A 22,523-nucleotide genomic window follows, 5' to 3' on the forward strand; every position below is an offset into this window, starting at 1 on the left:
TCCTCCTCTCCCTCTCTGCCTACTTGTGATCTCTGTCAAATAAATAAATAAATTCTTTAAAAAAAAAAAAAGTTCCTGTAGAATGTAACTTGAATACTTCTCGAAAAACACTTTGAAACGTGCAGGTCCATCTAAAATAGTTGAAGGCATTACCTCAGTTAGATTTCCTAATGTGTGATGTGGACAAAAAAAAAAGTTTGGACTCAGATAAATCCAGTGGTTAAAAAAGTTTACTTGCAACCCCCACTTCTCACTAACGTAAGAGCATTTTAAAAATAATTCAGAAAGTAGCTATCAAAGACTCCAATGGTGAAATATACAAAAACTTATGGAGTCACAAGAGTTCTGAATGATTAATTTATAAAAATAATAAAACGTTTATCAATATGAACAAGAACATCAGGATTCACTCTCATCAATGTCCTTATCTGGGTCTTGCTCAGCAGCCTCCTTTTCCTGTTGCTGTTTCTTCCAAAGCTTGGCCATGGCCAGGAGCTTGAGGTTGGGTTGGTTGGCAGCATCTTCTGGAAAGATGTAATCATAGTACTCTTCCCAGCCTGCATCAGACTATGGAATAAAAGTAGAACAATTAAAAGATAAGCCAAAGACAGCTGAAATACACTATAGTTAAAGTGGAGAATTTTCACTGCAAAACCCCAGAGAGTTCAAGACGCATTCCTTATGTTCATTTATAAAACAGCAAAGCCCATCACAGAAAGAAAAAAGGCCGGGCCTGCAAGACTGGGGTGAACAAGTAGCTGCTGAGTAACTGGGTGATGGACATTAACAAGGGCATGGGATATACTGAGCACTGGGTGTTACCTAAGACTGATGAATCACTGAGCTCTACCTCTGAAACCAACAGTATACCATATGTTAGTTAACTGAATAAAGAAAAAGTAGCTGTTGGGGTTGGTGTTACTGCAAGTGGAGCTCACAGAGCTAAAAACCAGGGAAAAAGCCTGAAGATTAAAGCACAGGTCCTCTCTAGCCAACCAAGATATTCTGTATCTCCACCTCCATCTTGTAGTTTTCTAAGATTTTAAATTTTTAAAGACTTAATACTTACTAGCAAAAGTCATAAATCTGTGCACTGTTATTCTGACTCCCTGCCCTTAACAGCCCCACCTCAAACTGGTCACTGATTTGGCTTCCTAAACACTGCTCTAATTCCAGCTTTCATTTGCTCTGCTTACAACAGCTTCCTGACAGGTCCTCCTCTGATCTAAGCCCTTGGAGTATGCCTACTGACACCAGCCATCGGGTCATGTCACTTTGTGTATAAGAGCCTCCCTATAGCTTACAAAGTCTCTAGCTTGGGTTCTACCTAAAAGCTGAGTTTCATTTTCCTCTATTCTGACCTCCTGCTTAATGCTCCAGAAATACCACACTTCATGCAGCCCCTAGAATCAATCTTTGCCAATTGTCTCCCATCTCCACCCCTGGGTGGACTATACACCCTGCTCTGTTTCCATAGTAGCCAGGTTGCCTGCTCCGATGCTCAGATTGTACATATGGCACTTACAAGTAGAAAGTGCTCATCTGACATGAGATGACCAGCTCCAGGGTCTCAGTTCTTACCCCATCATCAGCCTGGACCTTTCTTCTCTTCTTGACTTTCTCTGGCATGAGTTTGTCTACTCTCTCCTTATCTGATACTGTTCCAAATTCATCTTCAAAGCTTCGCCATGATTCCAGCAACATTAGTCTCTCTTCCTTTTCTTCACAGTTCCTCATGGTTTTGTTAGCCTCTTCATAAATTTGTCTGCATTTAGCCAAACTTCCTTCTTTCCCTGAAGACAGCTCAAACTGGGCAAAGCTGATCCATACCTTAAGAAAAATTATTATAGAAGCAAATTAACCATGGCATCCAGGAAATGATCATGTAATCATGCTAATTTCTAGTTAAGGACATCTGAACATACTAATGTGTTCATCTGTAGTATTCCAAAGAACATAATGATTATATGTTTCAATAATGCTGAATTACTGAATTATAGTCTATTTCTATATCCAATTAGGTGTTTGAAATGGTCTTAAAATCCTGAAAAGAGTTTAACTTTTTATTCAATCCTGTGATATTTAAGTTACTCCTATGCAGTATAAATACTGACCTGGTATAAGCTTTATATTCCAAAGTCCTCTGAGACTCATGGGCTCTTTTCTAAAAGCAGGAAAAGCATTGAAACACACACACACACACACACACACCCCAAAACACTTAAAATACAGAAATATGGTGTTCCTTCAGGACTGCTCATTTAGGCAAAATCAAAGATCAACAGAGTGCAGGGTACCTTAACATGTTGTGTTCGCTGAAGCAATCTTCGGTAAAGATTTCGTGTTCTCTCCGTTTCTTCCTGTTCAATTTCAAAATCGATATACGATTTCCAAAGCACCTAAGAAAGAGAACTTAGTAAGTCAGGCTTGACATTTAAAGAGCAACATGTCCCTATCCAAAGCTGAGCTTAACTACCATTCTAACCTAGGACATCCAGGAACCTAGGACTTCTATGAACAATTAAAGTACAGGCAAAATCGAGACAGTAAACACACTGGCATTTACAAGCTGGCCAAAACTTGGCTACCATCCTACATTATGAGATACAAGTCTCTGGATTCATCTCTGGATTTTCTTTCAGAGTTTTTCAATGCTGGACTTATCAAGAAAAGCTCAAGAGACTTGCCAAATCTCCCAGATACTGCCATGATCCTATCACACACAATTGACTCTGCCAGGAGAAGACATGCCTAGATTAGCCAGGATATACTCTTCTTACCTCTACTGTAAATTCCTTGATAGGGCTGAGTTCACTTCAACAACTATTCAGTAAACAGCGTACCTGTTAGGTGCTGCCTGTCAGGGAACAAGGATGGAGTAACATGTGGCCCGGATGCCTGGGAGCTGAGGCCAACTGATAGAACCATTTTACGTAAAGACCAGCCCTAATGCAGCTTGAGGGATCCAAGCCATAGATGCAGAGTCACATCAGGTCAAGACTAACAAAAAGGCTGGGTGAGTTCAGTGGCTCTTAAACAGGTCTTAGCTGTGGTTTGGCGCCACCTTGTGGCTTAAGTTTAAATAGGGAAGGGACAATTTCAGGTCTCAGGCCAGGACAGTGGCAGTTTAATTTCAGGAATATGCTAGTGTAGAGCTTCTTTTGCTGACCCCATCTCGGAAAAACTGTGCCAGAAGAATCTGGGGATGTGCAGTCTCAGTCTTCATCCACTCTGTTCTCCAGTCAGAGCTGCCTGCTGCCTGTGTACTTGCCTGTCCCATCCCCTTTAGGTTAGCCTTCCATTTGAAGAAGGGAGGAAGAGAGCCAGTCACCCACCCCATTATATCCCAACTCATCCTGGTATCATCATGGGGCTTTGCTGGGCTCTGGTATCCTACTAGAGGGCTGCTTCTCCCACTCTCATCCTTCTTCTATCCCCCCAACAGTCAAGTACTAATCTGATAAGACAAGACTACAGGTGAGTTTATCTTTATACTCAAAAATGCCCAACATGTAGATGGTCATCTAAAGCAATACTAGGGAAATCTCTAAAACAAAATATTCATTTCGAGAGTCTCACCTCTGGCATGTCTAAGCGTGGCTGACTGATAGCTAACTCGTAGATTGCCCGCGCTCTCTCAATATCACCGAGGATCGTTTCTAATTCCGCAAATTTAATCCAAGAAGTACAATTTTCAGGTCCAAATTCCAAGAACTTTTCATAAAGCTTCCGGCATCTGTCAAATTCTCGAAGCTGCAGTTCCAATTCTATGTAACCTTTAAATAACTTGTTTTTTGGACATTTGCCTATGGAAGTTCCCTGGAAAATAAAAGGACCAAACCACTGTGATATGTAGATTCAACCTGTGTACTGATGTCGCTGACCTGTCCCAATAGCTGTTCTCTGCTGAGGAAGAACGTGGCAAGCCATTCTTTCCCTCTGTGGTATCACACTGTCCACACTGGTTCTTGACAGAAGGCCAACGGAAACCCTCTACTGCACCCTGCTGTCAAGAGGGCCTGTGCCCACTGGTGCCTGTTCAGCAAGAGAGGGCTGCAAAACTGTCTGCATGAGTCCTCTGGATTTTACTTAGTTTCTCAGGAGCACCTAGGAAATATGGATGTCAGGCGGATGAAACCTCCCATAAATAAAGTGGTGATCACAGAACAAAAACTGCCTCACTGCCCACAGCCAGGGCAAGAGTGGCTTACAGAAGGACATCTGCATTTAAACAGCACTTGATCTTATTAAGAGACTTTAGAACAGCTGTTAAGGGGAAGGTGCACGTAATACCCCCAGGGTTTGCACAAGATGATTCTACTCAAGAGCGGAATTAGATCTAATGTGATCTAATGTCAGATCTTTCCAGTCTGAGAAAAGATCTGGTAACTGGCAGCTACAGATAAAGCTTCCAATGTTAAAATAGAGTAATTTAAATATTATCACCCGTTTTTTTTTCAAAGGCCATGCATTTTCTGACACTTTATAACATCTCAGTTATAAAGGCAGAATACTTCTGTCGCATTCTTAGTAGGAACTGTCCAACTTATAAACACTAAGAATTAATTTCCTTCTCAAAGACGTCAGTGATGATCTTGATCCTTATTTTTCCTCCCAAGATTTTATTTATTTATTTAAGAGAGAGAGAATGAGAGCATGCACACGCAAGCACAGGGAGAGGGGCAGAGACAGAGACTTCCAAGCAGACTCTGTGCTTAGCGGGGAGCCCAACGAGGGGCTCGATCTCATGACCCTGAGATCATGACCTGAGCTGAAATCAAGAGTCAGACGGTCAACCGACCAAGCCACTGAGGCACCCCGTGGTCCTTTCTTTACTTACCAAAGCTCTTCTGGCAAATGGTAAATTCTTCTGTCTTATTTCAAATTGTGCATATAGTAACCACATCTTGGCAAATGTGAACTAGAAAACAAAAGCACAAAACACATCTAAAAGAGTTGTTTCAATTACACTAAAGCTAAAAATTTAATAAAAGGCCACATGCAATTAGATTTCCCTAAATATTCAGAACTAGGACAGACATATTTTCTTGTTTTTAAGCAAGTATGAGGTTGTTTATTTCACAAAAGTTACAAACAGTAATCTAAATTCTTTATTGTACTGCATGGCCCTGCAGCCCCTACTGAGAATTGGTTTTGTTTTGCAGGTATGCTTGTAAGCAAGCAGAACACACCATCTCTGTTCGGTCAACATCTCTACTTGTTTCTCATGTGGAAAACAGGGCAGAGATAATGTCTCAACCATTTCCAGAACTTGCACGCAAGTTCACCCATGCATAGATCTGTTCACTCGGATGCCAACAAACCCGTTTATTGTTTCCTGCACATGCTGTGGCTCTCTGATGTGCATCTTCTTCCTTCTACTCAGTCTATTCCAGTTACCCACACACCTCTGAATTTCTGCATTATTATCTGTATTGTTCATTTGTCAATACAGGCTGTCCTCTCAACTAGACTATAAGGTGTTTTCAGAGGCAAAGAGACAGTTTGTTCTCACTTAGGTTTTCCAGGGTGCCATGTACAGCCAACTATTCAAACAGTAAGTATTATTTCACAAGTAATAGAAGCAGGATTCTGACACTTCGGAACAGAACACTTAAAGCAAACATACCTTTTTATGAGGAATTAATTCCAAAGAAGCTTGATACACCTGTCTTGTCCTCTCGGGATCCTGTATTAGGATAAGAAATTTTCACCAAATACTGGTCTGTTACTGATGCTCGTTTTGCTTGCACTAGAAAAAAGGTACACTCCCAACCTGAGCGTTTTCACAGGGTGCTATTCTCAAACTCTGATTTCATCATTTATGATCAGACATGAACTACCTGTGGCCATCAGACTTTGGTTAAAGAACCAACAAGATAGCCATCAATCTCTGAGAGCTTGTCTGTAGAAAGGCTTCTGGCCTGATAGTAGAAAGAAAAAAGATGTTTTTTTTTTTTTTTTTAATTTTTTTTTTTTTAAGATTTTATTTTATTTATTTGAGAGAGAGAGACAGTGAGAGAGAGCATGAGCGAGGAGAAGGTCAGAGGGAGAAGCAGACTCCCCATAGAGCTGGGAGCCCGATGTGGGACTCGATCCCGGGACTCCAGGATCACGCCCTGAGCCGGAGGCAGTCGTTTAACCAACTGCGCCACCCAGGCGTCCCGAAAAAAGATGTTTTATAGTTTCAGACTGTCAGCAGAAAGATAGTCTTTCCCAATTAATTTATACACAACCAATTTCTGAAAATCCCACCTGCTCTTTACTCGAAGCAAAGAAGTGTCATCCAGCTGTGAGCCCTACTTAGGAGGCAGCTCAGAAAATGATACAAAATAAGCTAAAGACTGCCTCATCGTTCCAAGTTCCAAGTGATAATCTTCTGCCTCAAGTTTAAACACAAAATGCAACAAAACAAAAACACCTCGCCTGGGCCAATGACAGAATGCCGAGTTTAAAAGGCTGCACAGAGAATAGGTAATTGCCGAATCAAGAATTAGGCTCCTGTTTCCTGGACTCCATTGTCAGTACCTACCAGCACCACCCATTACGGCCGAGGTGTACATGTGGGTGTGAAGCAGCTGGGGAGGAGGCAGCCAACAAGAGCTGAGGCATAATTCCTTTTTTACCTTGGCCTCCAATTCTTCATAGAGTGCGTAGTTGACCCACAGATAGATATAGCGCTTCCAGTGCCGTTTCTCCTGAATGGGTGGCACATTGGCAATGGCTCTTTCGTAGACTTCTCGAACAGTTTCTGCTTCTGCATCACTTTCCACCAAGCGTAGGTAATCAAACCACGCATCATAATTGTGTGGATTAGCCTAGAAAGACCACAGTTTAATGACTAGAAACCAAACCAAGAGCTACACTTGCTGGACTCTGTGAGGTTAAAAAAAAAAAAAAAAAAGACACTAAATTGACTTCCTGTATTTTAGCAACTGTTTAGCACCTATCTCATTTAAAAATACCATTCCTGGGGCACTGGATGGCTCAGTTCAGTGCCTGTCTTTGGCTCAGGTCATGATCCCAGAGCCCTAGGATCCAGCCCCCACATTGGGCTCCCCGCTCAGCAAGGAGTCGTCTTCTCTTTCTGCCCCACCCCCAACTCATGCTAGCGCACATACTCTCTCTCAAGTAAATAAATGAAATCTTAAAAAATACCATTCCTGAGATTCTAGAAATAGAAAAGAAAGAGGAACATAGAGGACAGACTATTTGTCAGGCATCCCACAGCAAAGCTGCTTTCATATACAACCCCCACCCCCGCAAGGTAATTAGTCAATAATTAGATGCCTACTTTAATAAATCTATTTGTTTTTTTTTTTTAAAGATTTTATTTATTTATTTGACAGAGAGAATTCACAAGTAGATGGAGAGGCAGGCAGAGAGAGAGAGGGAAGCAGGCTTCCTGCTGAGCAGAGAGCCCGATGCGGGACTCGATCCCAGGACCCTGAGATCATGACCTGAGCCGAAGGCAGCGGCTTAACCCACTGAGCCACCCAGGCGCCCTAAATCTATTTGTTAATATGCCTGATTGCATATCGTTATGTCTAGATTTGAAATTACAGTGGATGATGGGCATTAAGAAGGGCATGTGATGTGATGACCCTTGGGTGTTATATGTAATTAGTGTATCGCTGAACATTATGTCAACTGAATTTAAATTAAAAAAAAAAAAGGAAAATAAATAAAACTTTAAAAATAAAGAATAAAATAAAATTACAGCAGAATTAGAACCATGGTCACAAATGTGAAACCTGCCTTCTCAATTAATAGTCATTTATCTTGAATGCTACCTTGCTGACCCTATTTAACACCAGACTTGGTCCTTTGGCCATATCCTAATTCATCTGACTAAGCCAAAGTTTTTTAGATGCACAGCAGACCAGTGAAGGAAAATGCTACTATCTTTGAGCTCAAATCAAAACAGTACATCAAATAAAGAGATAAGAATGAAACCATATCTACAGTATGTGTTTTGTTTACTACCTTTTAACTTAAAAGGTAGTGTACGAAAACTGTTGGGCTCAATCTCTGACTCTTCCACCTTCAGAGACGAATTCACATGGATTCCCAGTTTCTGCTCAAGTTCTACGGCGCCCCATCAGCAACCAACACAGTGACTTTCAACGTGTGGGTGGGAGAACAAACCCAAGCTCTGCTTGCTGGCTTTCCTACAAGCCCTGCTGACCGCTGTTGCACTGGTTACCAATCATGGCAGATGCGTCAACAAGAGCGTGATCCCTGGGAGCCCTCGCTTGCTATCCTCACTTCACCGCTGCTGCTGCTGGCCAGCACATCTCTGTCACCTGCGGGGTTTGGTGTCTGCACCAATGCTCACCTTCACCTCTTCCTCATACTGGAATCTTCGCTTGCTCACTATGATGTCTTCAATACCCCGTCGATCACCGAACTTCTTCTCAAAGATGGTATAGTTTTTAAAGAGTTCTTGGGCCTCCTGCTTTGAAATTCTATCCAGGGCATACTTGTAGATTACTCGTACCCTTTCGAACTAAAAGCAGACGGGAGGATTACTTCTACAACACAATACTCTCACTTGAGCCACAACTTGAAAGGTAATTATGACATAATATATTACTTGTTAGATTCTGTGGTCTCAAAGTGTCCAAAGTAAGACTTTTCTTCCCCTTGCTGAGGTATTTGTCAGGGCGCACTGACACTCTCCTTTGAGCTCCATACGATCTACCTGACACTGCCAGTGGGGTGTCATCTGTGCATCTCAGACTAAATAGGTCCCAAACTGACCTGCTTCTCACCCCCAAACCTGGATCTCTCTGTCTTCCCAGTCTTAGTAAGCAACAGCTACTGTCGTGCACCTGCTCAAACCCCAAGCCTCAAGCCCCAGGAGTCCTCCTTGATTCCTCTCCTGTCCTCATCTCCCACTTCACTACTTCAAAGAGCCCTGCCACCTCTACCTCTTGAACATAGCCCTTCTCTTCTCCCCATCTCTCCCACCCCCGCCACCATCTCCATTTCTTCCATGGCCATGTCAACAGTTCCCCTGCTTACACATTTGCCATGTTCTTCACAATACAGTCTCCACAGATTAGCTAGAGGCTGTCTTTAGAATGTAAATCCCATCCTACTGCTCTTCTGCTTAGAACCCTTTGTACTTCCCTTTGGCCTTGGAATAGTATCTGTAGTCCTAACCATGGTATATACAAGACCCTGTATTTGGACCTCAGCCTACCTCTCTCAATTCTGCAGTATCTAAGTTACTTTAAGGGATTATTTCTATACATATTATGGAAGACCAGAACCAACTCATTTGTGGGGCAATCTGTTTCCATTTCAAATTCTGTTCTCTGTTCTCAGGGCTCTGGACTTCTGTCTTCCAGTTTTATTACCTGTAAAACCCTTTAATGAGGAAGACCAAATGAAGAACTCTCAGTTTATACACAATATTCTTATCACAGATATAAAGGCTTAATTTTCAAGTAAAGCACAACACAATTAGGAAACTTCAGTACAACCTATCACTCAGTTCCCAATCTGCAGCTAAGCCACAGACGTATGAGGTTTTCCTTGAGAGATTTTGGAAATATTTTTCCTAAGGTTAAGTGGGTAAGAAAATCGAATTAAATTCAACGTGTACAACAAGTAGTCTATCCTAAGCTGTTACGCAATGTAACTGAGTTCTTCAAGGGTACTTACTTCTTTCTGATTTTCTTCAAATTTGGCAAAAGCAACATAAAGGTGTTCATCCATATGTTCGTCTCCAAAGAATTCGACAGCTCTTTCATACACTTTCCGTGCGTGGGCAAAATAACCATGTTTTTCTTCAAAGCGGGCATACTTGATCCAGTTCTTAACATCAGGGTGCACGAGGACAAGTTCAGGGGAATTAAGGAAATACCACACAAGACAACAAGGCTTTTCAAAAAACAAACAAACAAACAAACAAAAATCAAAACCCCCAACAATGCAAACTACGACTATAGGGTTGATAAAATACATTCAAAGATGAAGAACCACGGAAATGTGACCTATGAAGGGGGCCGTGACTTGTTCATCGTCTTTCCCCAGGGCTTACTCGGCATCTCCGTAGTGGGTACAAACCGGAGTCTGGAGAAATGAAAAAGCTGAAGACTGTTACTGACCATGTATCCTGGAAAAGTCATTTAACTTGTCTAGAAAGCAGTTTTATCATCTGTAAACAGAGAAAAAGAATACTAACCCAACCTCAGTGACCTGAAAGGAAGGAAAGTATGTGTAAAGCTCTTAGCAGTTTGGAGCCAAAGGAATGTGCTCAATAAATGCCACCTACGTATTACAGGCTCAAGAACATCAGTATTTCAATTAATGATTAAGAAAAAAATGTCTTGACTCCTCTACCATTTTATTTCTTAATAAACAAAATCTATTTTTCACCTACCTCGTTTAAGGAAATCATTAATTCCAAAGTAGTAATACATTCAAAAATGGCAATGAAGTTAAAAGCAAAGGCTCTGAGGCTGCTGCTGGGTTCGAGACCCATCTCCATCACTGCCGGAGACCCTGGCCACGCTGCCTCTCACTCGTGCCTGTCTCCCATTCCACATACTAGAGTAGCTCCCACACCACAAGGCTATCCCGAGGATTAAGTGTTGATATCTATAAAGTGTTTACAACAATGTCTAGCATATAACAAGCGCTTTAAAAAGCTTCTGTTAAACTAATCATATTAATAATGGGCAGAGGTCACAGAGACCTTAAAATTGCACAATAAGGGGAGGAGTCAAGATGGCGGAGAAGTAGCAGGCTGAGACTACTTCAGCTAGCAGGAGATCAGCTAGATAGCTTATCTAAAGATTGCAAACACCTGCAAATCCATCGACAGATCGAAGAGAAGAAGAACAGCAATTCTAGAAACAGAAAAACAACCACTTTCTGAAAGGTAGGACTGGCAGAGAAGTGAATCCAAAGTGACGGGAAGATAGACCCCGGGGGGAGGGGCCGGCTCCCGGCAAGCGGCGGAGCAACGGAGCACAAAATCAGGACTTTAAAGTCTGTTCCGCTGAGGGACATCGCTCCTGAGGCTAAACCGGGGCGAAGCCCATGTGGGGTCGGAGTGACCTCAGGTCCCGCAGGGTCACAGAAGGATCGGGGGTGTCTGAGTGTCGCAGAGCTTGCGGGTATTGGAACGGGAAAGCCGGCTGCAGAGACAGAGCCAACAGTAAGCTCGCAGCTCGGAGTTGCCTTGAACCGGTCGCAGGCTCGGTGAGCTCGGAGTGCGGCCGGAGGTTAGGCAAACGGGAGTTGCTAGGAGCTGTTCACTGAGGGTGCACTGGGGAGCGGGGCCCCGGGCTCTTGGCTCCTATGGGCCAGACACCAGGAGGCCGCCATTTGTATTCCCGTCCTCCAGAACTCTACGGAAAGCGCTCAGGGAACAAAAGCTCCTGAAAGCAAAGCCTAGCGGATCACTCAGCCCCACCCCTGGTAAGGGATGTACAATTCCGCCTGGGGCAAAGACACGAGAATCACTACAACAGGCCCCTCCCCCAGAAGATCAACAAGAAATCCAGGCAAGACCAAGTTCACCTACCAAGGAGTGCAGTTTCAATACCAAGGAGAGCAGGAGAATTCCAGAGGAGGAGAAAACAAACCACGGAATTCATGGCTTTCTCCCTGTGATTTTTTAGTCTTGCAGTTAATTTAATTTTTTTCTATTTCATTTTTTTTTCTCTTCTTCCACTAAAATGTTTTTTAAACTTTTACCCTTTTCTTTTTTAACGTTTTTTAACTAGTTTATCTAATATATATATATATATATATTTTCTTTTTTATACTTTTATTTGTTTTCTTTTTTTTCTTTGTCTATTTTTGAACCTCTTTTTATCCCCAAATCAGAAGAGATCCCATCGGAAGAGATTGGGAGATCCCAATCAGAAGAGATCCCAATCAGAGGAGATCCCTCACCCAATCGTGAGGGGGGATTTCTCCCCCCTCACGATTTGGGATCTCTTCTGATTTGCTTAAAGCATATTTTCCTGGGATCGTTGCCACCCTTTTAGTATTTTACTTGCTCCTTCATATACTCTTAGCTGGACAAAATGACAAGGCGGAAAAATTCACAACAGAAAAAAGAACAAGAGGCAGTACCGAAGGCTAGGGACCTAATCAATACAGACATTGGTAATATGTCAGATCTAGAGTTCAAAATGACAATTCTCAAGGTTCTAGCCGGGCTTGAAAAAGGCATGGAAGATATTAGAGAAACCCTCTCCAGAGATATAAAAGCCCTTTTTGGAGAAATAAAAGGACTAAAATCTAACCAAGTTGAAATCAAAAAAGCTATTAATGAGGTTCAATCAAAAATGGAGGCTCTCACTGCTAGGATAAATGAGGCAGAAGAAAGAATTAGCGATATAGAAGACCAAATGACAGAGAATAAAGAAGCTGAGCAAAAGAGGGACAAACAGCTACTGGACCATGAGGGGAGAATTCGAGAGATAAGTGACACCATAAGACGAAACAACATTAGAATAATTGGGATTCCAGAAGAAGAAGAAAGAGAGAGGGGAGCAGAAAGTATACTGGAGAGAATTATTGGGGAGAATTTCCCCAATATGGCAAAGGGAACGAGCATCAAAATTCAGGAGGTTCAGAGAATGCCCCTCAAAATCAATAAGAATAGGCCCACACCCTGTCACCTAATAGTAAAATTTACAAGCCTTAGTGACAAAGAGAAAATCCTGAAAGCAGCCCGGGAAAAGAAGTCTGTAACATACAATGGTAAAAGTATTAGATTTGCAGCTGACTTATCCACAGAGACCTGGCAGGCCAGAAAAAGCTGGCATGATATTTTCAGAGCACTAAACGAGAAAAACATGCAGCCAAGAATACTATATCCAGCTAGGCTATCATTGAAAATAGAAGGAGAGATTAAAAGCTTCCAGGACAAACAAACACTGAAAGAATTTGCAAACACCAAACCAGCTCTACAGGAAATACTGAAAGGGGTCCTCTAAGCAAAGAGAGAGCCTACAAGTGGTAGATCAGAAAGGAACAGAGACAATATACAGTAACAGTCACCTTACAGGCAATACAATGGCACTAAAATCATATCTCTCAATAGTTACCCTGAATGTTAATGGGCTAAATGCCCCAATCAAAAGAAACAGGGTATCAAAATGGATAAAAAAACAAAACCCACCTATATGTTGCCTCCAAGAAACTCATTTTAAGCCCGAAGACACCTCCAGATTTAAAGTGAGGGGGTGGAAAAGAATTTACCATGCTAATGGACATCAGAAAAAAGCAGGAGTGGCAATCCTTATATCAGATCAATTAGATTTTAAGCCAAAGACTATAATAAGAGATGAGGAAGGACACTCTATCATACTCAAAGGATCTGTCCAACAAGAAGATCTAACAATTTTAAATATCTATGCCCCCAATGTGGGAGCAGCCAACTATATAAACCAATTAATAACAAAATCAAAGAAACACATCAACAATAATACAATAATAGTAGGGGACTTTAACACTCCCCTCACTGAAATGGACAGATCATCCAAGCAAAAGATCAACAGGGAAATAAAGGCCTTAAATGATACACTGGATGAGATGGACATCACAGATATATTCAGAACATTTCATCCCAAAGCAACCGAATACACATTCTTCTCTAGTGCACATGGAACATTCTCCAGAATAGATCACATCCTCGGTCCTAAATCAGGACTCAACCGGTATCAAAAGATTGGGATCATTCCCTGCATATTTTCAGACCACAATGCTCTGAAGCTAGAACTCAACCACAAGAGGAAGTTTGGAAAGAACCCAAATACATGGAGACTAAACAGCACCCTTCTAAAGAAGGAATGGGTCAACCGGGAAATTAAAGAAGAATTGAAAAAAATCATGGAAACAAATGATAATGAAAATACAACGGTTCAAAATCTATGGGACACAACAAAGGCAGTCCTGAGAGGAAAATATATAGCGGTACAAGCTTTTCTCAAGAAACAAGAAAGGTCTCAGGTACACAACCTAACCCTACACCTAAAGGAGCTGGAGAAAGAACAAGAAAGAAACCCTAAGCCCAGCAGGAGAAGAGAAATCATAAAGATCAGAGCAGAAATCAAAGAAATAGAAACCAAAAAAACAATAGAACAAATCAACGAAACTAGGAGCCGGTTCTTTGAAAGAATTAATAAAATTGATAAACCCCTGGCCAGACTTATCAAAAAGAAAAGAGAAAGGACCCAAATAAATAGAATCATGAATGAAAGAGGAGAGATCACAACTAACACCAAAGAAATACAAACTATTATAAGAACATTGAGCAACACTACGCCAACAAATTTGACAATCTGGAAGAAATGGATGCATTCCTAGAAACATATAAACTACCAAAATTGAACCAGGAAGAAATAGAAAGCCTGAACAGACCCATAACCAGTAAGGAGATTGAAACAGTCATTAAAAATCTCCAAACAAACAAAAGCCCAGGGCCAGACGGCTTCCCGGGGGAATTCTACCAAACATTTAAAGAAGAACTAATTCCTATTCTCCTGAAACTGTTCCAAAAAATAGAAATGGAAGGAAAACTTCCAAACACATTTTATGAGGCCAGCATCACCTTGATCCCAAAACCAGACAAGGATCCCATCAAAAAAGAGAGCTATAGACCAGTATCCTTGATGAACACAGATGCGAAAATTCTCACCAAAATACTAGTCAATAGGATTCAACAGTACATTAAAAGGATTATTCACCACGACCAAGTGGGATTTATCCCAGGGCTGCAAGGTTGGTTCAACATCCGCAAATCAGTCAATGTGATACAACACATCAATAAAAGAAAGAACAAGAACCATATGATACTCTCAATAGATGCTGAAAAAGCATTTGACAAAGTACAGCATCCCTTCCTGAACAAAACTCTTCAAAGTGTAGGGATAGAGGGCACATACCTCAATATCATCAAAGTCATCTATGAAAAACCCACCGCAAATATCATTCTCAATGGAGAAAAACTGAAAGCTTTTCCACTAAGGTCAGGAACACGGCAGGGATGTCCATTATCACCACTGCTATTCAACATAGTACTAGAAGTCCTAGCCTCAGCAATCAGACAACAAAAGGAAATTAAAGGCATCCAAATCGGCAAAGAAGAAGTCAAGCTATCACTCTTTGCAGATGATATGATACTCTATGTGGAAAACCCTAAAGACTCCACTCCAAAACTGCTAGAACTTGTACAGGAATTCAGTAAAGTGTCAGGATATAAGATCAATGCACAAAAATCAGTTGCATTTCTCTACACCAACAACAAGACAGAAGAAAGAGAAATTAAGGAGTCATTCCCATTTACAATTGCACCCCAAACCATAAGATACCTAGGAATAAACCTAACCAAAGGGGCTAAGAATCTATACTCAGAAAACTATAAAGTACTCATGAAAGAAATTGAGGAAGACACAAAGAAATGGAAAAATGTTCCATGCTCCTGGATTGGAAGAATAAATATTGTGAAAATGTCTATGCTACCTAAAGCAATCTACACATTTAATGCAATTCCTATCAAAGTACCATCCATCTTTTTCAAAGAAATGGAACAAATAATTCTAAAATTTATATGAAACCAGAAAAGACCTCGAATAGCCAAACGGATATTGACAAAGAAAGCCAAAGTTGGTGGCATCACAATTCCGGACTTCAAGCTCTATTACAAAGCTGTCATCATCAAGACAGCATGGTACTGGCACAAAAACAGACACATAGATCAATGGAACAGAACAGAGAGCCCAGAAATAGACCCTCAACTCTATGGTCAACTAATCTTTGACAAAGGAAAGAATGTCCAATGGAAAAAAGACAGCCTCTTTAATAAATGGTGTTGGGAAAATTGGACAGCCACGTGCAGAAAAATGAAATTGGACCATTTCATTTCATCACACACAAAAATAGACTCAAAACGGATTAAGGACCTCAATATGAGAAAGGAATCCATCAAAATCCTTGAGGAGAACACAGGCAGCAACTTCTTCGACCTCAGCCGCAGCAACATCTTCCTAGGAACATCGCCAAAGGCAAGGGAAGCAAAGGCAAAAATGAACTATTGGGATTTCATCAAGATCAAAAGCTTTTGCACAGCAAAGGAAACAGTTAACAAAATCAAAAGACAACTGACAGAATGGGAGAAGATATTTGCAAATGACATATCAGATAAAGGACTAGTGTCCAAAATCTATAAAGAACTTAACAAACTCAACACCCAAAGAACAAATAATCCAATCAAGAAATGGGCAGAGGACATGAACAGACGTTTCTGCAAAGAAGACATCCAGATGGCCAACAGACACATGAAAAAGTGCTCCATATCACTCGGCATCAGGGAAATACAAATCAAAACCACAATGAGATATCACCTCACACCAGTCAGAATGGCTAAAATCAACAATCAGGAAATGACAGATGCTGGCGAGGATGCGGAGAAAGGGGAACCCTCCTACACTGTTGTTGGGAATGCAACCTGGTGCAACCACTCTGGAAAACAGCATGGAGGTTCCTCAAAATGTTGAAAATAGAACTGCCCTATGACTCAGCAATTGCACTACTGGGTATTTACCCTAAAGATAAACGTAGTGATCCAAAGGGGCACGTGCACCCGAATGTTTATAGCAGCAATGTCCACAATAGCCAAACTATGGAAAGAACCTAGATGTCCATCAACAGATGAATGGATCAAGAAGATGTGGTATATATACACAATGGAATACTATGCAGCCATCAAAAGAAACGAAATCTTGCCATTTGCGACAACATGGATGGCACTAGAGCGTATCATGCTTAGCGAAATAAGTCAAGCAGAGAAAGACAACTATCATATGATCTCCCTGATATGAGGAAGTGGTGATGCAACATGGGGGCTTAAGTGGGTAGGAGAAGAATCCATGAAGCAAGATGGGATAGGGAGGGAGACAAACCATAAGTGACTCTTAATCTCACGAAACAAACTGTGGGTTGCTGGGGGGAGGGGGGTTGGGAGAAGGGGGGTAGGGTTATGGACATTGGGGAGGATATGTGCTTTTGGGTAAATTGGAAGGGGAGATGAACCATGAGAGACTATGGACTCTGAAAAACAATCTGAGGGGTTTGAAGTGGCGGGGGGGTGGGAGGTTGGGGTACCAGGTGGTGGGTATTGTAGAGGGCATGGCTTGCATGGAGCACTGGGTGTGGTGAAAAAATAATGAATACTGTTTTTCTGAAAATAAATAAATTGTAAAAAAAATTGCACAATAAAGTTGATGCTTGTTTTTCCTGGTAGTTATGTTCTATGAGGTCACTTAATTAGCAAATACCAAATCATTGCTCCTAAGGGAGATATGTGTATACACACACCCACACACCCACCCCTATACAGATTATCTTAAATCCTAAAAACAGCTCTTCTTGGTAGATTTGATTGTTTTATAAAGGAATAAACAAGGTTTGGAAGTGTGAGGGAACCTGTCCCAGGCTGTCCCTCAACAGGTGCCACAGAAGGGACTCACACCCATCCAACTGGCCCTGGTGCCTGCTGCACTACACTATGCTGCCCTCCTAACTCCATGCTCCATGCTGTTCCTATGTCCAAACCATGACCATACCTCCCTGGGAGGAGTAGCACCCAGCACAGTAACGGCACCAGTCAGACTCACTCAAAGGATATAGCGTTCATAAATGGTGCGGGCCCGGTCCACCTCTTTGTATCGCAGCTCGAAGTTGATGTAGGAGTGCCAGGCTTGCTCCTCAGGCTGCCATTCCATCCAGCGCTCAAACACCTGCCGGGCGCCAGCAATGTTTCCCAACATCTCCTCCATATACGTGTATTTGTACCTTTAACAAAATCATCCTCAAACATTGGTCATGGTCAAAATGACTTAGGGGAAAAAATGATCTTTGGCACTGTGTAGTTCTAACTTTGTTAAATGTGAGGACTTAGGGCTTTATCTTCCCCAGAGGTTAAATCGATCATGTTTTCTTATCAAATAGAAGGATCAACCACAGGAAATAAAGACATATTTTTCTTAAAAATTGCTTAGTTCAACAATAAGTTTCTTATGCAAAAAAGATTGTAACCCAAATCTTAGTTTTGATTGCACAGCTAGTACATGTAGTGATTATGACTTAATATACTACAGGACATTAAAAACTACTTACAGTACATTTAAAGAAAAAGTAAAATGTAAATTAAATGTATGTGACAGCAACAACGTAAATAAAATAAAAACACAAAAATGCAGCACTTCCCTAGCCTACAGAAAGCTGCTCTGGCAGATCAGAAACTTACCAGAACTGGTTGACTCGAGGCAGAGTTGTTATGGCCCGGTCCCAGATATTTCGGGCATGGTTGACCTGGCGATTCTTCATTTCCATTTCTGCATATTTCAGCCAGAGTGTAATATTTCGGTAGTCTACATCTAAAGCACGTTCGTATATGGATCGAGCCCTTAAAAAGCCAGAATTGGAGGCTATCAAAAGCAGTACATACCACACCTGGGGCAACTATCTCAAACCATCTGCAGTACCCTATTTTATCATGTGTCCTCCGTAAGCCAGGTTCTGAACATAAGAAAAGACATGTTTTCAGGAAGCTTACAAACTCTCACAGGAAGCTAGACATGCACGTATTTCATTAAGATATGGTAAACGTTAGTCAACATTTACACAAGGAAGCGAAAGGGAAGAAATAACGTCTGGTGCAAACAGCTAAGCAGGAGGTAACTCCAGAGTTATGAAGGTGAGGAAAGCTCCAGAGGCCTCGGTGGGTAGGGAGGAGTTCTCATTGCAGGCAGGGAGAATAGCCTAGTTTAGAGTAAGGAGACACGATGTGTTCAGAGAGTGGCTGGTACACACGCACAGAGGGGGCAGTGGGTACGTCAGGAAAATGCAGGCCTGGGCAATAGGAAGGGCCAGGATGTGACCTTTATCTTGTTGGCCACTGGCTTCCAGGGAACAATTTTTATTAAAAAAAAAACAAAAAAAAAACACCAATACAGAGAAAGCAGAAGAAAGTGCGCTTCTCTGTCTGTAGTGTGTGATGCAAGCAAGACCCACCTGCAGTGTCTCCCTGGCCGCTCCCCGCAGGACTCATCTACCACAGTGCCGGTGGGGCTCCTCAAGGGAACCCTAGGCTTCCACGGAACAATGTGGAAAATTCCTAACAGAGGCACACTCTTTCACTTGTGCTTAACTTCTTCTACTTCTTTTGTCTCTTAACTTAGGACATCTTTACATATGAAATTATACACTCAGCAATTTTACCTCTGAATCTCCTTTAGACTCTCTTCCCATTGTGCATATTTTATCCAGTTACTAATCACAGTCCTGTTTTTTCTTATGTTATCTTCAAAAGTCTGGAGGAAGAGAAAATGGGTCAAATTGAGGGGGAAAGTAAGTAAAAATGACACCATCCTTTGCCTATTAAATCCTGCTCTAAAACGTTTATTCATTTCATTTTTATTTAGGAGAAATTACATCCTAGAATTCTTGAGAAACAAGACACTCACCAATGTAGGTTACAATCTCAGGTATTTCTTTAAAGTCTTACATGCAAACAAAGAGAAAAACTTTAGATATGAAGAATTACTAGCAGACTTGTTGATATTTTCTCTTATTGCTAGTAACTAATACTTTAATATACTCAATACTTGTTCCTAGTAGGAAGATGTTTTTGACTATTTCAGTCCTCTTGTTAATGTCTCAGAATTTCACACATCACTCTTTGAACATCACTGTTAAGTACATACAACAGGGCTAGTGGTTTAAAATTGCCCTAGGGGCACCCAGATAGCTAAGTCGGTTAAGCATCTGATTCTTGATTTCGGCTCAGGTTGTGACCTCACGATTGTAAGACTGAGCCCCATGAGCCATAAGTGTGGAGACCACTTAAGATTCTCTCTCCCTCTGCCCCTCCCCCTGCTAAAACACAGGCGCGTGCTCTCTCTCTCAAAATAATAAATAAAATCTTTAAAGAAAAAAAAAATTGCCCTAAAGTGATGATCCTAGGGTAAAGCAGGAGGTAACTGAAGAGGTCAGATTCCCAAGTCTTCTCATGGCTCTTTTCCAAGTCTTAATTCCTACCACAGAAGGTGGTAGAGAGACAGTACATAACAAGTGGCCTTGTTAGTCCTGCCCCTTCCAGTTGCAAGACATTCCACTTTTTAAACTTCCATCCCTCTTTGATTCAGCACCAAAAATGAGATCTCTGGCAGGTTTAATTTCTTTATACTTTCAAAGATAACTCCTGGCATTTTTTCTAAAGTTCAGCAAAATGCAATTATCTGGTAACCAGAAGTTGCAGTACTCATCCGGCTAGAGACACTAACCTATTCTCATCTTTTCCAGCCTCTCTAACGAATGAGGAACTTTGCAAATTTTGACCTATAAATTCCTAGCAATGTTATTAACAGAGTGGAAAATAACTGACTGACCTTCCTTTTTCTTAGCTTGTAATCATTTAGCTCTTCTTCATCTGTGATCTTCTGTTGAGGTGGAGGTGGAAGAAGCTCAAGCTCTCTTTCTTTAGCTTCTCTTAAGAGTTGCTCAGCAGTTATCTGGACCTCAGCTGGGGCTTTGTTTTTCACCTTTTAAGACAGAAGATATTTTCATTCTTAGTAGATGCTCATCACACAAGGTTTAGGAAGCAAAGAAACATTTTTTAGGATGCAAACTTTCTAAGTATTATTACAAGATGCTCTCTTTGTAGAACAGGTTTTCATTTCTCTATGAAGCTAAACAAAATCTTATGCATGGTATTTATTACAAAGTCATAGCTAAGTATTAAGAGAAAAGGTAGCAAAAATAGTAGATTTTTAGATTAGTATAACAATAAACTCTGAAGCTGGTTAGGTAAAATTCTCACTAGAGGTTTTGTTTTATCAAGATGTATGCTATATCTCTTCTAGGGTTGCAACTTGTATTTAAAGAATTTTTCAATAATGCCTCAGATTGCATTTGTTTCTTCCATAGCATGTCAAGTCAAAGGCAATATTCAGTAAATTCCTGTATTAGGCCATAAGCTTCTTTAAGACTTAGTGCTGTGCTGTCCTCTGCTGCTCCCCCTGCTTATGTGCTCTCTTTCTAAAATAGATAATAGATAAAATCTTAAAAAATTTATGGAATTGAATTATAAGAAATATTAATTGTTCAATATTATGTGTGGGATGAGTTGTTAATAATGATGATGGCTCATATGTAATCACAGACATTGTGCTATGGGACTTATATTAATTATCTCTGGGAGTTATCTAAATGGATATGACAAGGACAAGCTCAAGAGAGCCACCTGGGCTGGAGAAACACACTAGAGTGAGGGCATCTGAAAAGGTTTGGGACAAAACCTGTCACATAAAACACTAAGGATCAGCCACCTATGGAAATATCAGATAACGTCAAATTTATTGTTTAATTAAATTAATGCCACAACACAATCCATGCCCCCTCATTCCTTCCACTCTCAGCTGGGCTAACTCCTAGTCAGCCATCAAGTGTCAGTTTAAACATCACTTCCTCAGCAAAGTTTACTCTGCAGGGACCCCTCACACAACCCTCATTATTCCACAACATAGTCTACGCTGCCTCACTAGCATTTGGCAAGACTGCAATTTTATATGGACTCGTGTCTTAAGTGAATGCCGCACATCGCCCGCATTAGACCATAGTTCCCCAGCGCCTAGCGCACTGCCTAATTTCTGCCGTGTGACCCTACTTCTCCCCCAGCAAAACACGTCCTAGGACGAAGGCCACGTCAACGCGGGGATTGCCCCGGGGTGACAGAAGCCTGCACCCCACCACTAGCTGACCCTTCCCCTCCTCCTTCCCCTTGGCCCACATGGGGTAGAACCGCTCCAGGCACCACACTTTCTCGCCGCGAGCCGAAGCAGGCTGGGACAAGCCCCTTTTCAGGGCCTCCTCCCTCAAAGCCGCTGGCGGTCTCCTACCTTGGCTACTTTGGGAATCCTCTGCTTCCCGGCCGCGGTGGAGGCCGCCATGGCTGCAGCAGCGGACCTCGCGCCAACCTAGACTCCAGAAAAAGGCCCCGAGGGCTGGCTGGAACCCCGAAAGCTTTCTGACAACAAGCGAGATCCCGGAACAGGAAGCGGAATTAGCGAGTATGACCTTTGACTTCCCGCACGCGCGGTGACGCAGGCAACTTCGTTTCTGTGGTAACCGGGCTGAGCGTCCTCCTCCGAGCGCCGTGTCTCAGAGTTGCAGGTGGGGCAGAGCTGCCCCGCCCGAGAGGGACGCGGGGACAGGGTCCAGGGCATCAGGGGCTCATCCCCAGGTCAGTCTCCGGAGCTAGGAGGACCTGCGTGGACAGGTGGGTTGGTCAAACCGTGGCGCCGGGGAAGGGGAATAAGAACAAAGCTCGGATCCGGAGGCTCCGGTAGGGGGCGGGGAGGGGGGGGGGAGAAGCTGGCCAGAAAACTACCTTTCCCAGCATGCTAAGGGCGGAGCTGCAGCGTCCCTAGGTGTCCCAGCGACACGTTACATTCTGGGCTTTTTAGTCTCTGTGGTCTTCTTTTCTGGAC

General features: G+C 42.0%; 1 protein-coding gene across 1 annotated transcript; it reads right to left on the minus strand.

The window, feature by feature from the left end:
• Positions 1-212: 212 nt before the first annotated feature.
• Positions 213-22,084, minus strand: CRNKL1 (crooked neck pre-mRNA splicing factor 1). Its single transcript, XM_044263544.1, has 14 exons — positions 21,933-22,084; positions 20,424-20,576; positions 19,255-19,346; positions 18,281-18,439; positions 17,660-17,826; positions 9,673-9,851; positions 8,339-8,509; positions 6,627-6,818; positions 5,630-5,689; positions 4,841-4,921; positions 3,580-3,819; positions 2,298-2,399; positions 1,582-1,830; positions 213-567 (listed from the first exon to the last, which is right to left on the minus strand). Exons 1-14 carry the CDS (start codon positions 21,981-21,983, stop codon positions 400-402), a joined length of 2,064 nt encoding a protein of 687 aa, XP_044119479.1. The 5' UTR covers positions 21,984-22,084; the 3' UTR covers positions 213-399.
• Positions 22,085-22,523: the final 439 nt, after the last annotated feature.

Source organism: Neovison vison, chromosome 8 (genome assembly GCF_020171115.1).
Source record: "Neovison vison isolate M4711 chromosome 8, ASM_NN_V1, whole genome shotgun sequence".
Lineage (NCBI taxonomy): Eukaryota > Metazoa > Chordata > Mammalia > Carnivora > Mustelidae > Neogale > Neogale vison.